This window comes from Bos indicus, chromosome 1 (genome assembly GCF_029378745.1).
Source record: "Bos indicus isolate NIAB-ARS_2022 breed Sahiwal x Tharparkar chromosome 1, NIAB-ARS_B.indTharparkar_mat_pri_1.0, whole genome shotgun sequence".
In the NCBI taxonomy this organism is placed as follows: Eukaryota; Metazoa; Chordata; class Mammalia; order Artiodactyla; family Bovidae; genus Bos; species Bos indicus.
The window spans coordinates 152726947-152747140 of NC_091760.1; the positions used below are offsets into that span (position 1 = coordinate 152726947).

Here is a 20194-nt window from a genome sequence, read left to right on the forward strand (position 1 = left end):
AGGAAGAATGAGAAAATCTGAACAGAGTGACCTCCAGTAATGAAACTGAATCAGTAAGTAAAAAATTCCAAAAAAACAAAGGCCAAAGGACAAGATGGCTTTACACGTGAATTCTACCAAACTTGTAAAGAAGAATTAACACCTATTCTTTTCAAACTACAGTTGACCCTTGAACAATGCAGGTTCAACTGCATGGGTCCACTTATACGAAGGTATTTTTCAGTAGTACATACTACAGTACTATATGGACTGTGGTTGATTGAATCCACAAACGTGAAGAGCCTGGATATGGAGGGCTGATTCTAAGTTATATGTGAATTAATCTGCACATTTTCCAAGGGTCAACTGTATTTAAAAAAAAACTGAAGATGAAGGAATGCTTCCAAATTCATTCTATGAGGGCAACATCACCCTGATACCAAAGGTAAATACTACCAAAAAAATTACAATCCAAAATTCCTGATGAACATATAGGCAAAAATCCTCAATAAAATATTAATCAATCAAGTTCAACAGTACAGTAAAATAATTATACACTATCAATAAGTAGGATTTATTCCAAAGATGCAAGAATGGTTCAATAGTCACAAATCAATCATTGTGATAACCATATTAACAAAAAAGGATAAAACCCACACTGTAGGTGGATTCTTTACCGTCTGAGCCACCAGAGAAGCCCATAAAACCCACATGATCGTCTCACTAGAGGCAGAGAAAGCATTTGACAAAATTCAACACCCATTTACGATAAAAATTCTCAACAAAGTGGGTATAGAGAGACCATACCTCAGCATAAAAAAGGCCATATATACAAATCTATAGCCAATATCATACTCAACAGTGAAAAGCTAAGATCTTTTTTTCTAAGATCATGAACAAGACAAGAATACCAATTCTTTCCACTTTTATTCAACATAGCATTGGAAGACTTAACAAAGGCAATCAGACCACCAAAAAAAAAAAGAGAGAGAGAAGAGGCATCCAAATTGGAAAAGAAAAAATACAACTGCCATTATACAGATGACATGATACTATATACGGAAAATCCCAAAGACTCCACACACAAAAAAACTATTAGAACTAATAAATGAATGCAGTAAAGCTGTGAGACATAAAACCAATATACAGTAATCTGTTGCATTTCTATATACTCATAATGAACTGTCAGAAAGAGAAATTAAAAAATCAGTCCCATTTACAATTGCATCAAAAAATAAAACACTAGGCCTTCCTAATGGTCCAGTAGTTAAGAATCTGCCTGCCAATGCAGGGGACATGGCTTTGATCCCTCCTCCAGGAAGATCCCACATGCCAAGGAGCAACTCAGGCTGTGTGCCACAACTCCTGAGCCTGTGCTCAGGAGCTCAGCACCTAGAGCTCACAGCAGGAGAAGCCACAGCAATTAATTACTCAGCACCTAGAGCTCACAGCAGGAGAAGCCACTGCAATTACTCAGCACCTAGAGCTCACAGCAGGAGAAGCCCCAGCAATTACTCAACACCTAGAGTTCACAGCAGGAGAAGCCACAGCAATTACTCAGCACCTAGAGTTCACAGCAGGAGAAGCCACTGCAATTACTCAGCACCTAGAGCTCACAGCAGGAGAAGCCCCAGCAATTACTCAGCACCTAGAGCTCACAGCAGGAGAAGCCACAGCAATTACTCTACACCTACAGCTCACAGCCAGAGAACCCGCTGCAGTGAGGAGCCCACACACCGCAACTCGGGGGTAGCCCTCGCTCACTGCAACTAGAGAAAGCCCACACACAGCAACAAAGCCCTAGTGCAGTATAAATAAATAAATCTTTTTTAAAAAGAATAAAATACCTAGGAATGAATTTAAAAGTAAGGTAAAGGGCCAATACTTGGAAAACTATAGGACATTGATGAAGGAAATTGAAGACGACACAAATAAGTGGAAAGATACACTGTATTCATGGACTGGAAGAGTTAGTACTGTTAAAACGTCCAAACTACCTAAACCAATCTACAGACTCAATGCAACCCCTATAAATACACCAATGGCCTTTTTCACAGAAGTGGGACAAATCATCTTAAAATATGCACGGAGCTGTGAAAGACCCCAAATAGTCAAAGCAATCATAAGGAAGAACAACACTGAGCGTATCATACTCCCTGATTTCAAACTATACCACAAAGCTCTAATAATCAAAGTTACAGCACTGGCACAGAAACACATAGATCTATGGAACAGAGCAGACAGCTCAGAACTAAACCCACATGGACGTGATCAGTTAATTTACAACACAGGAAGGAGGGGAAGAAATGGTCTCTTCAATAAATGGTGCTGAAAAATTAGACAGCTACATGCAAAAAATTTTTAAAAAAGGAAAATAAAAAAGAAACTGTACTACTATCGTACACCATATACAAAAATAAACTCAAAATGGATTAAAGACTTAAATGTAAGACTTGAAGCCATAGGACATATAGCCTGTATGTCCTTGACACTGGTTTTAGCAATATTATTTTGGATTTGTCTCCTCAGGCAAGGGAAACAAAAACAAAGATAAACAAATGGGACTACATCAAACTAAGAAGCTTTTGCACAACAAAGGAAACCATCAACAAATTAAAAAGGCAACCAACTGAATGGGAGAAGATATTTGTAAACAATGTGTCCAATAAAGCTTTAATGGCTAAACCATAAACAGAACTCACACAACTCAACTTTGAGAAAAACAATACTTAACAAATGGGCAGAGAACCTGAATAGACATTTTTCCAAAGAAGATATACAGATAGTCAATAGACATATGAATAGACATCACTAATCATCAAGGAAATGCAAGTCAAAACCACAAGGAGATACCACCTCACACCTGTCAGAAAGTTAGTATCTATTATATTGTTATCAAAAAGACAACAAAGTATTGGCAAGATTGCAGAGAAAACAGAACCTCTAGGCACTGTGGGTGGGAACATAAATTAGTGCAGCCACTATGGAAAATCGTATGGAGATTCCTCAAAAAATTAAAATTAGAACTATCATATGATCCAGCAATTCTACTTCTGGGTACTTATTTGAAAAAAAATGAAAACACTAATTCAAAGAGATATATGCACTTCTGCATTCACTGCAGCACTATTTACAACAGCCAAGACACGGAAACCACCTGTGTCCATCCATACACGAACAAACAGAGGGCGATGCATGCAGTTGGCCCTTGAGAACCATGAGGATGAACTGCGTGGGTCCACTTACACAATTTTTCAATAAATAACTATTACGGTACAGTATACAGTTGGTGGAGTCTGTAGACTTACCTGTAGGTTGAACTGTGGATATAGAGGGCCAAATCAAAGTTATATACAGATTTTTAAAATTTACTTTTGGCTGTGCTGGGTCTTTGCTGCAGGAGCACATCTCTCGTTCCATGAGCGTGGGCTCCTCTCTAGCTGCGGGGTGCGGGACTCTCATTCTGGAGGCTTCTCTTCTCGTGGGCACAGGCTCTAGGCACGCAGGCTTTGGTGGTTGCGGCCGCAGGCTCCAGAGCACAGGACGGTTGTGGAGCACGGGCTTAGTTGCTCCTCGGCATGTGGCATCTTCCCGGTCGTTGCAGGAACTAAACCCGTGTTCCCTGCATTTCAAGGTGGATTCTTAACCACTGGACCACCATGGATTTACAACCACACAGAGGGTTGGTGCCTATAACTCCTGGGGTTATTCAAGGGTTAACTGTATACACAAGGGTATATTACCATTAAAAAAAAAAAAAGGAAAACTTGCCATTTGTGACAATATGGATTCACTTAGTATTATTATAAGTGAAGTAAGTCATACAGAGAAAGACAAACACTGTATGGTTTCACTTATATGTGTAATCTAAAAACAAAAGAAATAAACATGTACAACAAAACGGAAACTCTTAGATACGAGAACAAACTGCTGGCGGCCAGAGGAGAGCAGGCGGGGAGCTGGGCAAAAGAAGTGAAGGGGATTAAGAGGTACAGACTGCTACTTGTAAGATAAATGACCTAGGGGGCTGTAATGTATGTAACAGCATAGGGGGCATAGTCCATTGTAGTAACTTTTTATGGTGGCGGATGGTTACTAGGGGGCTTCCCAGGAGGTGCTAGCAGTGGGGAAAAAAACCTGTCTGCCAATGCAAGAGATGTTAGTGATGCAGGTTTGACCCCTGGGTTGGGAAGATTCTTGGAGGAGGGCATGGCAACCCAGTCCAGTACTCTTGCCTGGAGCATCCCATGGACAGAGGAGCCTGGCGGGCTACAGTCCACAGGTCTCACAGAGTCGGACACAACTGAAGCGATGGCACGCATGCATAGTGACTAGATTTATCATGGTGATCAGTTTGTATTGCATATAAATGTCAAATCACTGTGCTGCCCACCTGAAACTAACAAGATGCTGTACGTCAACTATACTTCAGTAAAAAGGGGAGACAGTACAACTGCTGTGGAAAATAGCACTGAGGTTCCTCAGAAACTTAAAAATAGAACTACCGTATGATCCAGCCATTCTACTTCTGAATTTATAGCCAAAGAATTAAAAGCAGGGTCTCACAGAAACATTTGTACACCATGTTCACAACAGCATTACTCACAACAACCAAAGGCAGAGCAACCCAAATACCTGTTGAGTGATGAACAAAGTACGGTCTATACATAAGACGGAATTCTAATTTTATTTCCTTCCTTAAGTGGGAAGGAAGTTCTGTCGCATGCTACAACATGGATGAAGCTTGAGGGCATTACGCTAAGTGAGATAAGGCAGGCACAAAGAGATAAAACTTGTATGGTTCCACTCATCTGAGGTATCTAAAGTATTCAAATTCATAGAAACAGAGAGCAGGATACAAGGCTGGGGAAAGGGCAATGATATTTAATGGGTAGAGAGTTTCGGTTTTGCAAGATGAAGCTCTATTTCACAACAATGTGAGTATGGGTAACACTATTGAACTGTACACTTAAAAATGGTTAACATAGTACATTTGGGGTTTTTTTCTTTACCAGTTAAAAAATAGCTGGTAAACTGGGGTGATGCCCCTTAACTGGCTTAACCATTCTTCTACTAGTCATTCAGATCAGAAGTCAGCAAACTGTTTCTTAAAGGACCAGATAGTAGATATTTTAGGCTTTGTTGGCGATAGACTCTGCTGTTACCGCAGGAAAGAAGACGCAAACAATATGTCCTTGGGGGCGGCTGTGCTTCGGCACAACGGCATCTGCAAAAGCAAGAGGAAGTATATATATTATATAAATAATATATATAGACTTTTTCCACAAAGACATTCATTAGCAGCATTTTTATAATATTAGAGATTATAAATTTTAGAAACAGTCTACACCCAGGCTGCAGTCTATGAAGTCACAAAGAGTCGGACATGACTTAGTGACTGAACCAGAATAACAATAGATAAATGAACAAAGTGTGGTATATACATAAAATGGAATTTTATTTTATTTCCTTAAGTAGGAAGGAAGTTCTGTCACATGCTACAACATGGATGAAGCTTGAGGACATTATACTAAGTGAAATAAGCCTACATATAATAGCCTGTATATTATATATACCATATATACAGTAATACTATGTATATATAGTAACTTTTATTAGGAAAGTATATGTATTATATGTATATTCTATACTTTCTCTTCTCAGGAAGAATTCTACAAATGAAGTTAATGGAATAAGATTACAGCTATTTCTAAGGTCCTTGATGCACTCTCTTGGATACGGCTTGAAGCCGCTTTCTGATCCTGATTCAGCAACACCTTTGGACTCTGCCGAGGCAGTACCTTGAATGGAGCTCTCCTAAGTTCTAAGGCTGCGCCACGAGGTTCAGCTCCCCCGCCTTGTCTCTGCCCCTCCAGGTCTGCCAGGCCCTTCACCCTCGGCCAGCATGCCATCTGCCTCCTGCTCAACCCGTCCACCGACCCATGTGCTACCTTTTCCTTCCCAGCCCACGAGTCAGTCAGTCCTCACGTGCAGAATACACACAGGCACTTCCTCCAGCTCCTCCTGGAAACCCGTCTAAATGACGGCAAAAGGACCCTGTACCGCACAAGACCACACAGAGACGACAAAACGTGGCGGGGCTTGAACACTGAAGGATGAGTAGCCGCTGACTCGTAGATGACACGCTGAATCTGAGGCCCAGGGTGAGGAAAGGCAAGGAGCAACTCGGCCTGCGCTGAGGACTCCCACAGGCTCTGTGGCCTGTACTTGGTGGCACCAGCTGTTTCCAGAACTGTGGGTGCAGACGGGACTGAAAACAGAAGGACTGGGTGATAGTCACTAGAGAGTGTCTCTAACCCCAACCCTTCCCCATGTTCACACAGCCAGACCACTGCACGGCCCCAAGCCCCCAACAAGACTAAACGGCTGAAAACACAAGTCTCTGGATAAAGGCACAGCAGCAGCTGTGGGGACGGGGCACCGGCCTGAAGACAGCACGATGCTAGAGATTCTCACAGGGGACTGAGGGCTGAGATCCGCCCCACTCCTCACTGGCTTGGCTCCCAGACCACGGGTAGCTAGGACGGTATCTTCTAGGCACATACTGGAAGATACTTTCTGGAGAGACCTAAAGATACAAAAACGTGGGTTACATAAGGCAACAGGTGGCTTGCCATACAGAGAAGCCCACATCGTCAACTCCCCCTGATGCTCAAAGTTCTCAGCAGGTTTTTAGCTCCCTGTTTTAAAATACGAATGGAAAACCAAGGATCACCACAAATCTGAGGAAAGCCTCTAAAGGTAGAGACCAAAACAGGAAAGGAAAAAAAAAAGTAAATGGAGGGTGATGACTGGGCCTCTGAACATCCAGATAGGTTAGATATTATTTCTGAGTGTGTCTGTGAGGGTGTTTCTGGATGAGGCCAACGTTTGAATCAGTAGGCTGAGTCGAGCAGATTGCCCTCCCCGTGTGGGCAGGCCTCACCCAATCTGCTGAGGGCCTGCGCAGAATGAAAGCCTGAGTAAGAAAGAATTCTTTGCCTGTCTGTATCTGGGTCATTGGTCTTCTCCCGCTTTCAGACTCAGACTTGAACTTAAACATCAACAGTCTTGCTTCTCAGGCTGTCAGACGCAGACTGAAATTATCCTGTCTGCTCCCCGAGGCCCCCAGCTTGAAAACTGTAGATCCTGGACTTCCCAGCCTCCATAACTGTGTAAGCCAACTCCTTACAGTAAACCAACCTCTCTCTCTCAACTCCTTATAGTAAACCAACCTCTCTCTCTCATTTATTTTTAAATTGCCCATCTCTTTGCTTTGTCGTGAATTCCTCTATTCCCCTCCTGTTTTTCCGTCTTCAATGGCAGACACTTATTTGTTTTGCTAACAGTTTATATTATCCTTAATAAACCCCCCAAATCCATCCATTTGTCTGTCTGTTAAATGTCTTCACTTGTTTGAGAAGACAAAGAACATCTGTGTGGATAAAATCAAATAACAAAATTATAATAAAACACTGATCAAATAAATATTATATATTTATATAATTATAAATATATATATTATTATACATACAATATATATTATATATATTGGTTTGCTTTCTCCAGAGAATCCAGACTAATACAGAGCCTATACAGGGAGATGAAAAACCTCACCTCTAAGGAGAAAAATTAGAATCAAAACTTATTTTTTCCCAATGAAAAATTAAATATTGAAGAATATGATTTTGTCAAATAGGGTTGAGAAAACAATAACCACAGAAAACTAACCAGTCTGATCACATGGACCACAGCCTTGTCTAACTCAATGAAACTATGAGTCATGCTGTGTGGGGCCACCTAAGATAGACGGGTCTTGGTGGAGAGGTCTGACAGAATGTGGTTCACTGGAGAAGGGAATGGCAAACCACTTCAGTATTCTTGCCTTGAGAATTCCATGAACAATATAAAAAGTATTGCATTTTGGAGAGACACAAATTGTTGCAATATCTAACATTTTTGACCAACACTGATTTTTACTCCTTTGGGAGACAATACTGCCCCTGTGCAGAGTGTATGACTTAGATCAGAGAGGACATTACTTCTGTGAAATAAGACTCAGTTGCTATTTTTAAAATGGACATTGAAAGAATAAAAAAGGGTTCTTGGAAATTAAAATTATAAAAGCAGGAATTTAAAAACTCAATGAAAGGATTGTCAGCAAGATCTCCCAGAAAGCAAAATGCTGAGAAAGAGGACGGCAGAGGAGGAGAGGACAGGTTGCAAAATGATGGCATCAGTTCAGGAAGCTCGACGTTTTCCTAATGAAAGTTCCAGAAAGAGAGAAAACACAGGTGGGGTACATGTGTGTTTGTTTTAGAAGTGAGGAATAATTAAATGAATAATTCAAGTAAATTTCCCCAAGGGACTGAAGAATATGCATTTCCAAACTCAAAGCAGCCAGGGAGAGCTGAGACCAGCAAATGAAAACTCCCTCTCCAAGACTCCAGAGCACTGGGAGCAAAAGACTGTCCTGAGAGAGACATCCAATCTCTTACTCCTGGGAGGTGTCTTCTAGCTCCTGGTCAATAAGAATCTCAAAGGCTGAAAAGGTTTTTCTAGCAGATTTGTCACAAGGATTTAAGCTCATTTAACCCAAGAGGTTTTTGAATGGAGTTCTGAGGACTAGATCACTTTTTCCCTTACTGTAGAAGCAATATATGCTCATTACAGAAAACAGGGACATTTCAGAAGAGTATAAAGAAGAAAAAGCATCAGCTATAATTGAAAAAAAAAAAATCTGAACATTTCTTTACCAGCATGGAATTTTCTTTCTCAAGCTCTATTCCTTTCATAGGAAGAAGGAGCCTCAATTTATTTATGATTATTTCTAATTAGAGTTGACTATATATTTTTGGTTTCCAAACATTCATTTTTAATCAAAGGAAAACTGCTTCACAATGTTGTGTTGGCCTCTGCCACACAGCAGCGTGAGTCAGCCATAGGTGTACATGTGTCCCCTCCCTCTTGAACCCCCTCCCCCTCCCACCCCTTCCCACCCCTCTAGGTTGTTACAGAGCCCCGGTTTGAGTTCCCTGAGTCACACAGCAAGTCCCCATTGGCTATCTGTTTTACAGGTGGTGTGTGTGCGCGTCCACGTCACTCTCTCCATTCATCCCTCCCACCCTCCCCCCTGACCCATGTCCATAAGTTCTGTCTTGCCTCTCCATTGTTGCCCTGTAAATAGGTTCATCAGGTCCATCTTCCTAGATTCCATACACATGCGTTTTTATAGGATATTAGTTTTTTTCTTTCTGACTTACTTCACTCTGTATAATAGGCTCTAGGTTCATCCACCTCATTAGAACTGACTCAAATGTGTTCCTTTTTATGGCTGAGTAATATTCCATTTGGAGAAGGCAATGGCACCTCACTCCAGTACTCTTGCCTGGAAAATCCCATGGACGGAGGAGCCTGGTAGGCTGTAGTCCATAGGGTTGCTAAGAGTCAGACACGACTGAGTGACTCCATTTTTACTTTTCACTTTCATGCATTGGAGAAGGAAATGGCAACCCACTCCACTGTTCTTGCCTGGAGAATCCCAGAGACAGGGGAGCCTGGTGGGCTGCCCTCTATGGGGTCACACAGAGTCGGACACGACTGAAGCGACTTAGCAGCAGCAGCAGCAGTAATATTCCATTGTGTATACACTACAGCTTCTTTATCCAGTCATCTGTCGGTGGACATCTAGGTTGCTTCCATGTCCTAGCTATTGTAAATAGTGCTGCAATGAACATTGGGGTACACACACCTTTTTTGGTTTTGGTTTCCTCAGGGTATATACCAAGTAGTGGGATTGCTGGGTCGTATGGTAGTTCTGCTGCTGTTGCTGCTAAGTCGCTTCAGTCGTGTCTGACTCTATGCGACCCCATAGATGGCAGCCCACCAGGCTCCCCTGCCCCTGGGATTCTCCAGGCAAGAACACTGGAGCGGGGTGCCATTTCCTTCTCCAATGCAGGAAAGTGAAAAGAGAAAGGGAAGTTCTACTCTCAGTCTTTTCAGGAATCTCCATACCATCTTCCATAGTGGCTATATCAACTTATATTCCAACCAACAGTCCAAGAGGGTTCCCTTTTCTCCACACCCTCTTCAGCATTTATTATTTGTGCTTCTTTTTGGCCATTCTGACCAGTGTGAGGTGATATCTCTTTGTAGTTTTGATTTGCATTTCTCTAAAAAGCGTCTTGATGAAAGTGAAAGTGGAGAGTGAAAAATTTGGCTTAAAGCTCAACATTCAGAAAATGAAGAACATGGCATCTGGTCCCATCACTTCATGGGAAATAGATGGGGCAACAGTGGAAACAGTGTCAGACTTTATCTTTTTGGGCTCCAAAATCACTGCAGATGGTGACTGCAGCCATGAAATTAAAGGACGCTTACTTCTGGGAAGAAAAGTTATGACCAACTTAGATGGCATATCGAAAAGCGGAGACATTACTTTGCCAACAAAGGTCCGTCTAGTCAAGGCTATGGTTTTTCCAGTGGTCATGTATGGATGTGAGAGTTGGACTGTAAGCTGAGTGCCAAAGAATTGATGCTTTTGAGCTGTGGTGTTGGAGAAGACTCTTGAGAGTCCCTTGGACTGCAAGGAGATCCAACCAGTCCATCATAAAGGAGATCAGCCCTGGGTGTTTTTTGGAAGGAATGATGCTAAAGCTGAAACTCCAATACTTTGGCCACCTCATGTGAAGAGTTGACTCGTTGGAAAAGACTGTGATGCTGGGAGGGATTAGGGGCAGGAGGAAAAGGGGACAACAGAGGATGAGATGGCTGGATGGCATCACTGACTCGATGGACGTGAGTCTGAGTGAACTCCAGGAGATGGTGATGGACAGGGAGGCCTGGCGTGCTGCGATTCATGGGGTTGCCAAGAGTCGGACACGACTGAGTGACTGAACTGTACTGAACTGAAATGAGCCATGGTGAGCATCTTCTCATGTGTTTATTAGCCATTTGTATGTCTTCTTTGGAGAAAAGTCTGTTTAGGTCTTTTTGCCCACTTTCTGTTGGACTGTTTTTCTGGTATTCAGTTTTATGAGCTGTTTGCATATTTTAGAAATTAATCCTTCGTCGGTTGTTTCATTCATTATTCATTTTCTCCCACTCTGAGGGTTGTCTTTTCACCTTGTTTGTAGTTTCCTAGGCTGCGCAAAAGCTAATTAGGTCCCACTTGTTTATTTTTCTTTTTATTTCCATTACTTTGGGAGGTGAGTCACAGAGAATCTTGCTGTGATTCAATAGTTGACTGTATTTTTAACAGTTATAATTCCTCTGGGAATTGTCTAGTTTTGATGGTCTTGATATTTTTCTCGATGTGCTTGGTAAGATATCCCAGAGGAGCTGTGTGCCACGTTCTTATCTCTACAGCCATACCAGACTGCAGCAGACGATGCTTCTGCTGTGAACGTGTAGAAATGCTCTAAGTGATGCCAGTTGCTGCACTCGGGTTTCCGGTAGTCTTTCTTCCTGTTCCTCTTTCCTCTGGTGTTGTAGGGGTTTGGGTTCCTCTCTGTTGCTCTGGCTTAGTGAAGACATGACCGGGGCTGCCCCTCAGCACATGACCGCACTCTCCTCCCTTCCAACCCTGTGCTTCAGCCACAGGGACCCCACGGGGCTCTCTGTCCAGCTAGCACCTACTGAACACCATCCAATGAAATGTCACACGCAGGAGGGGGGCAGACAGCAAAAATGAAGGGAAAGAAAAAAAACACAGCTGATTTTATTTTTGCTTTCGGTAGTGGAGCCTATTTAAGTTTCTGTTAAATATTTGTTCCTCAACAGCAAACTTGGTCCTGGAGCGTTTTTCTCTCTTGGTGGACATAATTTATTTCATGATTTCCCCTCCCTTAATGGACGATTGTGAAATACGGAGCCGAAGGCTGTCAAAGTTTAACTGAATGACGCGGGAGGCAAACGAGGGCCCACACCGCGGTTCCCTCTCCTGCTTTAAACCCAATCACGAAAGCAAGTCCACAGAACCAGCTGCGAATGAGGAAGAGGCCCTGCAGACCACTTCAGAGTCCATTGCCTAAAAACGTTGTCATAAGCAGGCAACGGAGAATGAACGCTGGATAGAAGCACCCTTGCTTTCTCATCCCCACAGTGAGGCAAAAATTGATCTTATGAGCTAAAGTTGACCTAGAAAACGTATTTGTAAGATTTGCCCTTCCTCTTCAAAGACAACAAAAATGGACACACTTCAAATGCAATTAGGATCTGGGCGAGGAAGGCCAGTGGGACTATCTGGCTTCTATCGCCACCTGGTGGTGGTTCACTCAAATCCCAGGCCCTTTCAAAGAGTGTGGATTAAGTCATTTTCTTAGGCGATAAAAACTAACAGAAATAACGAGAACTTACCTGTAACTCTACAGTAAACAAAGCACTCATTTAGTCCTGGTAGCAGTCCCATGCTGCAAGTAGCAGGATCTCAGTCCTAGAAACATGAAGGCCAAGGCTTGAAGAAGCAGGCTACTTGAATGGGGCATCCTGGACTTAAACCCAGATGTTCATATTCTAAATAGAGTTAATACAATTAGAATTGTTGCATGCAGTAGACATAAAAACTCAAAAGAAATTAATAGTACCATATAGTATTGCCTATGGTATGTTGTTGTTCAGTCGCTCAGTTGTATCCAACCCTGCAACCTCTGCAGCACGCCAGGCTTCCCTGTCCTTCACCATCTCCTGAAGTTTCCTCAGTTCAGTTCAGTTCAGTCACTCAGTCCTGTCTGACTCTTTGTGACCCCATGAACCGCAGCACACCAGGCCTCCCTGTTCACCACCAACTCCTGGAGTTTGCCCAAACTCATGTCCATTGGTCGGTGATGCCAATGGCAATGCCAATCTCATCCACTGTCATCCACTTCTCCTCCTGCCCTCAATCTTGCCCAGCATCAGGGTTTTTTCAAATGAGTCAGTTCTTTGCATCAGGTGGCCAACGTATTGGAGTTGCAGCTTCAGCATCAGTCCTTCCAATGAACACTCAGCACTGATTTCCCTTAGGATGGACTGGTTAGATCTCCTTGCAGTCCAAGGGACTCTCAAGAGTCTTCTCCAACACCACAGTTCAAAAGCATCAATTCTTCGGCGCTCAGCTTTCTTTATAGTCCACTCTCACATCCATACATGACCACTGGAAAAACCATAGCCTTGACTAGACGGACCTTTGTTGACAAAGTAATGTCTCTGCTTTTTAATATGCTATCTGCTGCTGCTGCTGCAGTCGCTTCAGTCATGTCCGACTCTGTGTGACCCCATAGACGGCAGCCCACCAGGCTTCCCCGTCCCTAGGATTCTCCAGGCAAGAACACTGGAGTGGGTTGCCATTTCCTTCTCCAATGCATGAAAGTGAAAAGTGAAAGTGAAGTTGCTCAGGTGTGTCTGACTCTAGCGACCCCATGGACTGCAGCCTACGAGACTCCTCCGTCCATGGGATTTTCTAGGCAAAAGTACTAGAGTGGGGTGCCATTGCCTTCTCTGAATATGCTATCTAGGTTGGTCATAACTTTCCTTCCAAGGAGTAAGTGTCTTTTAATTTCATGGCTGCAGTCACCATCTGCAGTGATTTTGGAGCCCCTCAAAAATAAAGTCAGCCACTGTTTCCACATCTATTTGCCACGAAGTGATGGGACTGGATGCCATGATCTTAGTTTTCTGAATACTGAGCTTCAAGCCAACTTTTTCACTCTCTTATTTCACTTTCATCAAGAGGCTCTTTAGTTCTTCTTCACTTTCTGCCATAAGGGTGGTGTCACCTGCATATCTGAGGTTATTGATATTTCTCCCAGCAATCTTGATTCCAGCTTGTGCTTTATCCAGCCCAGCATTTCTCATGATGTACTCTGCATATAAGTTAAATAAGCAGAGTGACAATATACAGCCTTGACGTACTCCTTTTCCTATTTGGAACCAGTCTGTTGTTCCACGTCCAGTTTTGCTGACTCACGTCCACCGAGTCAGTGATGCCATCCAGCCGTCCCGTCATCTGTCGTCCCCTTCTCCTTCTGCCTTCAATCTTTCCCAGCATCAGGGCCTTTTCTAATGAGTTGACTCTTCGCATCAGGTGGCCAAAGTATTGGAGCTTAAGCTTCAGCATCAGTCCTTCCAATGAATATTCAGGACTGATCTCCTTTAGGGTGGACTGGTTTGATCTCCCTGTTGTCCAAGGGACTCTCACTGTCTTCTCCAGCATCACAATTTGAAAGCATCACTCATTCGGCTCTCAGCCTTTATGGTCCAACTCTCACATCCATACATGACTACTGGAAAAGCCATAGCTTTGACTAGGCGGACCTTTGTCAGAAATGTGATGTCTCTGCTTTTTAATATGTATCTAGGTTGATCATAGCTTTTCTTTCAAGAAGCAAGCAACTTTTAATTTCGTGGCTGCAGTCACCATCTGCAGTGATTTTGGAGTCCAAGAAAATAAGGTGTGTCACTATTTCCATTGTTTCCCCATCTATTTGCCATGAAGTGATGGGACCAGATGCCATCATCATAGTTTTTGGAATGTTGAGTTTTAAGCCAGGTTTTTCACTCTCCTCTTTCACTTTCAAGAGGCTCTTTAGTTCCTTTTCGCTTCCTGCCAGAAGGGTAGTATCATCTGAATATCTGAGGTTATTGATATTTCTCCCGGCAATCTTGATTCCAGCTTGTGCTTCATCCAGTCTGGCATTTTCCATAATGTACTCCGCATAGAAGTTAAATAAGCAGGGTGACAATATACAGCCTTGACGGACTCCTTTCCCAATTTGGAACCAGTCTGTTGTTCCCTATCCGGTTCTAATGTTGTTTCTTGACCTGCATACAGGTTTCTCAGGAGGCAGGTCAGGGGGTCTGGCATTCCCATGTCTGAGAATTTTCTGCAGTTTGTTGTGATCCACACAGTCAAAGGCTTTAGCATAGTCAATGAAGCAGAAGTCGATGCTTTTCTGGAATTCTCTTCCTTTCTCTATGATCCAACTGATGTTGGCAATTTGTTCTCTGGTTTCTCTGCCTTTTCTAAATCCAGCCTGTCTGGGAGTTCTGTACTGTTGAAGCCTAGCTTGGAGAATTTTGAGCATTACTATGCTAGCATGTGAAATAAGTGCAATTGTGCGGTAGTGTGAACATTCTCTACCATTGACTTTCTTTGGGATAGGAATGAAAACTGACCTTTTCCAGTCCTGTGGCCACTGCTGAGTTTTCCAAATTTGCTGGCATATGAGTGCAGCACTTTCACAGCATCATCTTTTAGGATTTGAAATAGCTGGAATTCTGTCAACTCCACTAGCTTTGTTCGTAGTGATGCTTCCTAAGGCCCACTTGACTTCACACTCCAGGATGCCTGGCTCTAGGTGAGTGATCACAGAATCATGGTTATCTGGGTCATGAAGATTTTTTTTGTATAGTTCTTCCTGTGTTCTTCTACCTCTTCTTAATATCTTCTGTTTCCTTTAGGTCCATACCATTTCTGTCCTTTATTGTTTCCATCTTTGCATGAAATGTTCCCTTGATATCTCTAATTTTTTTTGAAGAGATCTCTAGTCTCATCCATTCTATTGTTTTCCTCTATTTCTTTGCATTGATCACTTAGGAAGCCTTTCTTATCTCTCCTTGCTATTCTTTGGAACTCTGCATTCAGATGGGTACGTTTCCTTTTCTCCTTTGCCTTTTGCTTCTCTTTTCATCTATTTGTAAGACCTTCTCAGATAACTATTTTGCCTTCCTGCATTTATCTGGGGGATGGTTTTGATCACTGTCTCATTTACAGTGTCACACACCTCTGTCCATAGTTCTTTAGGCACTCTATCAGATCTAATCCCTTGAATCTATTTGTCTCTTCCACTGGATAATCACAAGGGATTTGATTTAGGTCATACCTGAATGGTCTGGTGGTTTTCCCTACTTTCTTCAATTTAAGTCTGAATTTGGCAATAAAGAGTTCATGATCTGAGCCACAGTCAGCTCCCAGTCTTGTTTTGCTGACTGTATATACACTGTATGTGGTATACAGTGTATGTATGTACAAAGTATAATGGGCTGCCCAGGTAGGACTAGTGGTAAAGAACCCACCGGGCAACACAGGAGACATCAAAGACGTGGGTGTGATCCTTGGTTTGGGAAGACCCCTGGAGGAGATGGCAACCCTCTCAAGTATTCTTGCCTGGAGAATCCCATGGACATGAGAGGCTGGTGAGCCATGGTCCATAGGATTGCAAGGAGTCACACACACTGAAGCAACTTAGCACACACATGTAGTATAATAAATATCCTATACTATACATAGCATACACCTTACTCTAGAGGGAGATAGTACTTGTGCTATTTTCTATAGCACTATAAACTAGTATTCACTACCTTTCTGGGACTATTTCCTGCCTGTGAAGACAAGACAATATTGGTTGACTCTTGGCAGTCTATGATTTAGCAAATGCTGTTACAGAGTTTCGCTACTAAACCAACTGTGGCCTTTTTTCCTGGGTCCTCCGGGCACCCAACCTGCAGAAGACCCTGCTTCTCTGTCTGTCTGGGGTGCAGTAATGGAGGGGTCCCAGGGAGAAGGGACATAGGAACTGAGGCAAGAGAACTGAGGCCAGCTTTTATCCTCTCTTACCCCAGTCTACCGGCCCAAACCATGACACTCATTCCCAGTTAACGGCTCCTCATTCAGTTAACTGTATCTTACAACCCATGTATAGTAAGGTGGGGTCACTGAGGTTACCTGGCTCAGTGTCAGAGATGCATGTGTCCTCAGGCCAGCTTTAAATATCCCCAGTGCACAATGTGCAGCCTTTCCCTTACGGGGCAGGAGTCTGGGGCCATCAGTGCTCCTGAGGATGGAGACAGCTTCAAGCTGTGCTTGGAGGAAACCGTGTACCTTGCTCACAGGCCGACCACCGGCAGAGGGGCCTGTTCTTAGAGCCAGGTCCTTGTCAGCCTGCTCAGTGTGCTTCAGGTCCACTCCTGGCTCCAGGGCGCGTGGTGGGCTGGGTCAGCAACCTCCAGCAGGTCTCAAGACAGTTACCCAGGACTTACAAGGAAGGAATCCAAGGCTCTGACAGAGTAAGGCCACAATGACTTCCGATGACAAAAGCCCACCCTTACCCGACCACCACTGCTCTCCAGTTCCTACTTCAAATATGCTGCCTTTATCCAGCTCAGCCATTAAAAGCCAACTGACACTGGTTGGAAGCAGTGGAGGAAAAGGGTTAAAGGGGCTCTGAGGAGGGGGCATTGAGCGGCATGCCAGGGCTGAAGCAGGGTGTGGGACAAAGAGGGAAGAGCCTGGACTGGGGAGGGGGAGCCTGGGGCTGGTGGAGGCACTCCACTAACCAGCTGCTCTGGGGCTGGGGCTGCCCCTTGCTTAACGAGGCCTGTGAGCGCTCTCCCCTTGGTTTCTTCACAGGTTGATTTCAAAGGACAACTCTGTACTAAGCCCTCCTCAGTTTTGCTCTCAGCTGGGCTAGCCACCTTCCAGCCTTCAAAAGAAGGGGAGAGAACACACAGAGCCACACACCAGGTACAGTCAGCAGTCCCTCTTGCTTCCTGCCCGTCAAGACCCCTCCAGTCAGGGAGAGACGGCAGACGGCCGACCCCCGGCGAGCACGCTGTCTGAGCCCACCGTGTGTCCCTCTCCTCTCCAGGAGCTCACTGCACAGAATACTTATGACTGTGTCCAGCCCCTCCCCAAGGGGGACACCCCGTCTCAGAGGTGACTGGGGTTTTAGGGCCTTGGCTGGCTGTGTGGGCAGCCCAGACAATACACTAGAGACATGTTCTCATCAAGAGCTTTCTGCAAAAATGGAAACATAAAGGTTTCCAGGATCAACTCCTGTTGGCAGGCCAAAAGAACTCTGATTATACAAAGTAAAAGTTGTCACACAGGAAACAGGTTATGGAGGGTCCCACAGGCCACCTCAGCACTGGGCATGGCGGTCCTGACCTCCTAGCAGCCCCCGCCCCATGTCCCAGAGGGGTGTGGGGACAGGTGATGTGTGAAGGGTCTCAAGAATGAGGCAGAGGGGCATGGGGTGTTCTTGAGACGCAGCAGAAATGGAATTTGTAGACATTGGTCTTGAGGTGGCACACAAATGAACCAAAGCAGAGGAAAATGGGAAAATATGAGACAGTGGAAAAAGAGAGCACTTCTTCAAGCTAAAAATACATTTGGAGGTGTTACGTTGGTCTATCTGGCCTCCTTTTCTACGGGATTGTCTGACACACTGCTTGGTGGCACACTCAGACTTGCAGGAACGATGAATGACATGGATCTCCTCAAGTGCTCAGGGCCCTTATGCATTTCTACGTGGAATCTTACTACATTACACCATAAAACTTTCCTTTTCAGGCACTGCTATTATATTTGTATTTTTATTTGTATACACATTCTTTTAAAAAAGTTAAAATACAAAAATACACAAAATAAAGAGTGACTTTAAATTTTGCTCGTCAAGGACAGGCATAGAGGTCAACCCAGTGAAAGGTCAGGATTCATGGCCCAGGTCAGGGGTAACAGGAATTGGGTTCTTCTGAGACTTTCGGAACTTGCTCTGAAGGAAAACCCTCGGCACACACAGTCCTTCTTTTTTATTCACCGTCTCACGAAACACATACTCATTCACCTCTTCTTCGTAACCTGTGTCCAGAAAGAGCCGTGCCAGGAATTCTGGAAGACAAGCAGATCAGCAGTGCTCGCAGTCTGGATGCCACTGTACCCTGAGCAAGAGTCAGTGCAGCGGGGGGCTGAGAGCACCTCAATGCGAGGGGTAAGAAGGCTCTGCTCTGGGGACTGACACACTCCTACTTCTCCGTCAACAGAAACTCCCAATCATCACCAAGACATTCACCAACCTGTCACTGTCACACGCTCCTCGACCCATCGGGACTCCCTACCAGCAGCACAGGCCCAGACCCTGCACTCACAGTGTACGTGCACATATACAACGTGTGTGTTCATGCAGTGGGTGTGTGTGCTCAGTGTGTGCGTGCTCAGTGTGTGTGAGCTCACTGTGTGTGTGTTCACTCGTACAGTGCGTTCATACAACGTATGTCCATACAGTGTGTGTGCTCACTCATACAGCGTGTGTGTGCTCATACAGCGTGTATGTGCATTCATAGTGTGTGCACTCACTCATACAGTGTGGTCAGTGTGTGTGTTCATAGAGCATGTATGTGCTCATTCACAGTGTGTGCACGCTCACTCATATAGTGTGTTCATACAGCATGTGTGTTCACTAATACAGTGTGTTCAGTGTGTTCACTTATACAGTGTGTGTGCTGTGTGTTCATAGTGTGTGTGCTCACTGTGTGTACTCAGTGTGGGTTCAGTGTGTGCTCATAGTGTGTGTGTTCATATAGTCTGTGTGTGCTCACTCAGTGTGTATTCAGTATGTGTGCTCACTCATAGTGTGTTCAGTGTGTGCTCACTCACAATGTGTGTTCACTCAGTGTGCACTCACTCACAGTGTGTTCATAGTGTGTGCTCAGTGTGTGCACTCATACAGTATGTGTGTTCATAGTGTATGTGTGCTCACTCAGTGTTCATACAGTGTATATGCGCTCATTTACAGTGTATGTGTTCAGTGTGTGTATGCTCACTCTGTGCTCACACAGTGTGTGTGCTCACTCATACAGTGTGTGCACTCACAGTGTGTGTTTGTTCATACAGTGTATGTGCTCACTGTGTGCGCTCACTCACAGTGTGTGCGCTCCCTCAGTGTGTGTGCATGCACTCATACAGTGTGTGTGTGTGTGTGTGTGTGTGTACTCAATCTGTTTACATCAAGCTCCTCACCTATCCTGACATGACGAAGGGCAGTCAGGTAACAGGGTGCAGAGAAAAAAAACATCTGATGGTGACAGCCTAAGGAAAAGTTAACCCGAGTAACACATCACTACATGTTAAGTGAAACAGAAGAATGGCTATGTGACTCTTATAAAAGGCATTACTCCAAAGAATGTACTTTGAAGCACTTTGTAGATATTACTACATCTTCTCAATTATTTATAATTGATTTAATCAGACTTCATGAATCCAAAACATTAAAACAAATTTTTAATTTTCACTGTATATTTTCATGCTTTTGTAGTCTTAATGGTAATCACTAATTTTTAGCTTTATTTTTGAGTTTAAGAGAATATTTCAAGAAGTAACAAATGTAAAAATTAGAGCTTAAGAAGGTAATTATATTATGGTTCATATTACAGGCATACCTCAGAGATACTGTGGGTTCAG

The 20194-nt window shown here is 43.8% G+C and overlaps 1 protein-coding gene across 9 annotated transcripts in view; it reads right to left on the reverse strand.

Annotated features, from left to right (window-relative positions):
• Positions 1-4843: 4843 nt before the first annotated feature.
• The window catches only part of METTL6 (methyltransferase 6, tRNA N3-cytidine), a 31203-nt gene continuing 15852 nt past the window's right edge, over positions 4844-20194 (reverse strand). For 4 of the 9 annotated variants that reach the window (XM_019964403.2, XM_019964383.2, XM_019964392.2 and 1 more), the window contains 2 exons: positions 19754-19822; positions 18315-18625 (listed from right to left, as the gene is read on the reverse strand). In XM_019964403.2, the coding sequence (XP_019819962.1) occupies positions 18444-18625; positions 19754-19822 (251 nt within the window). In that variant the 3' untranslated portion in view covers positions 18315-18443. Of the gene's footprint in view, positions 5207-12456; positions 12493-18314; positions 18626-19753; positions 19823-20194 lie in introns of those variants that run through there. The other 5 variants (XM_019964445.2, XM_019964428.2, XM_070797088.1 and 2 more) reach the window with 5 other exon arrangements.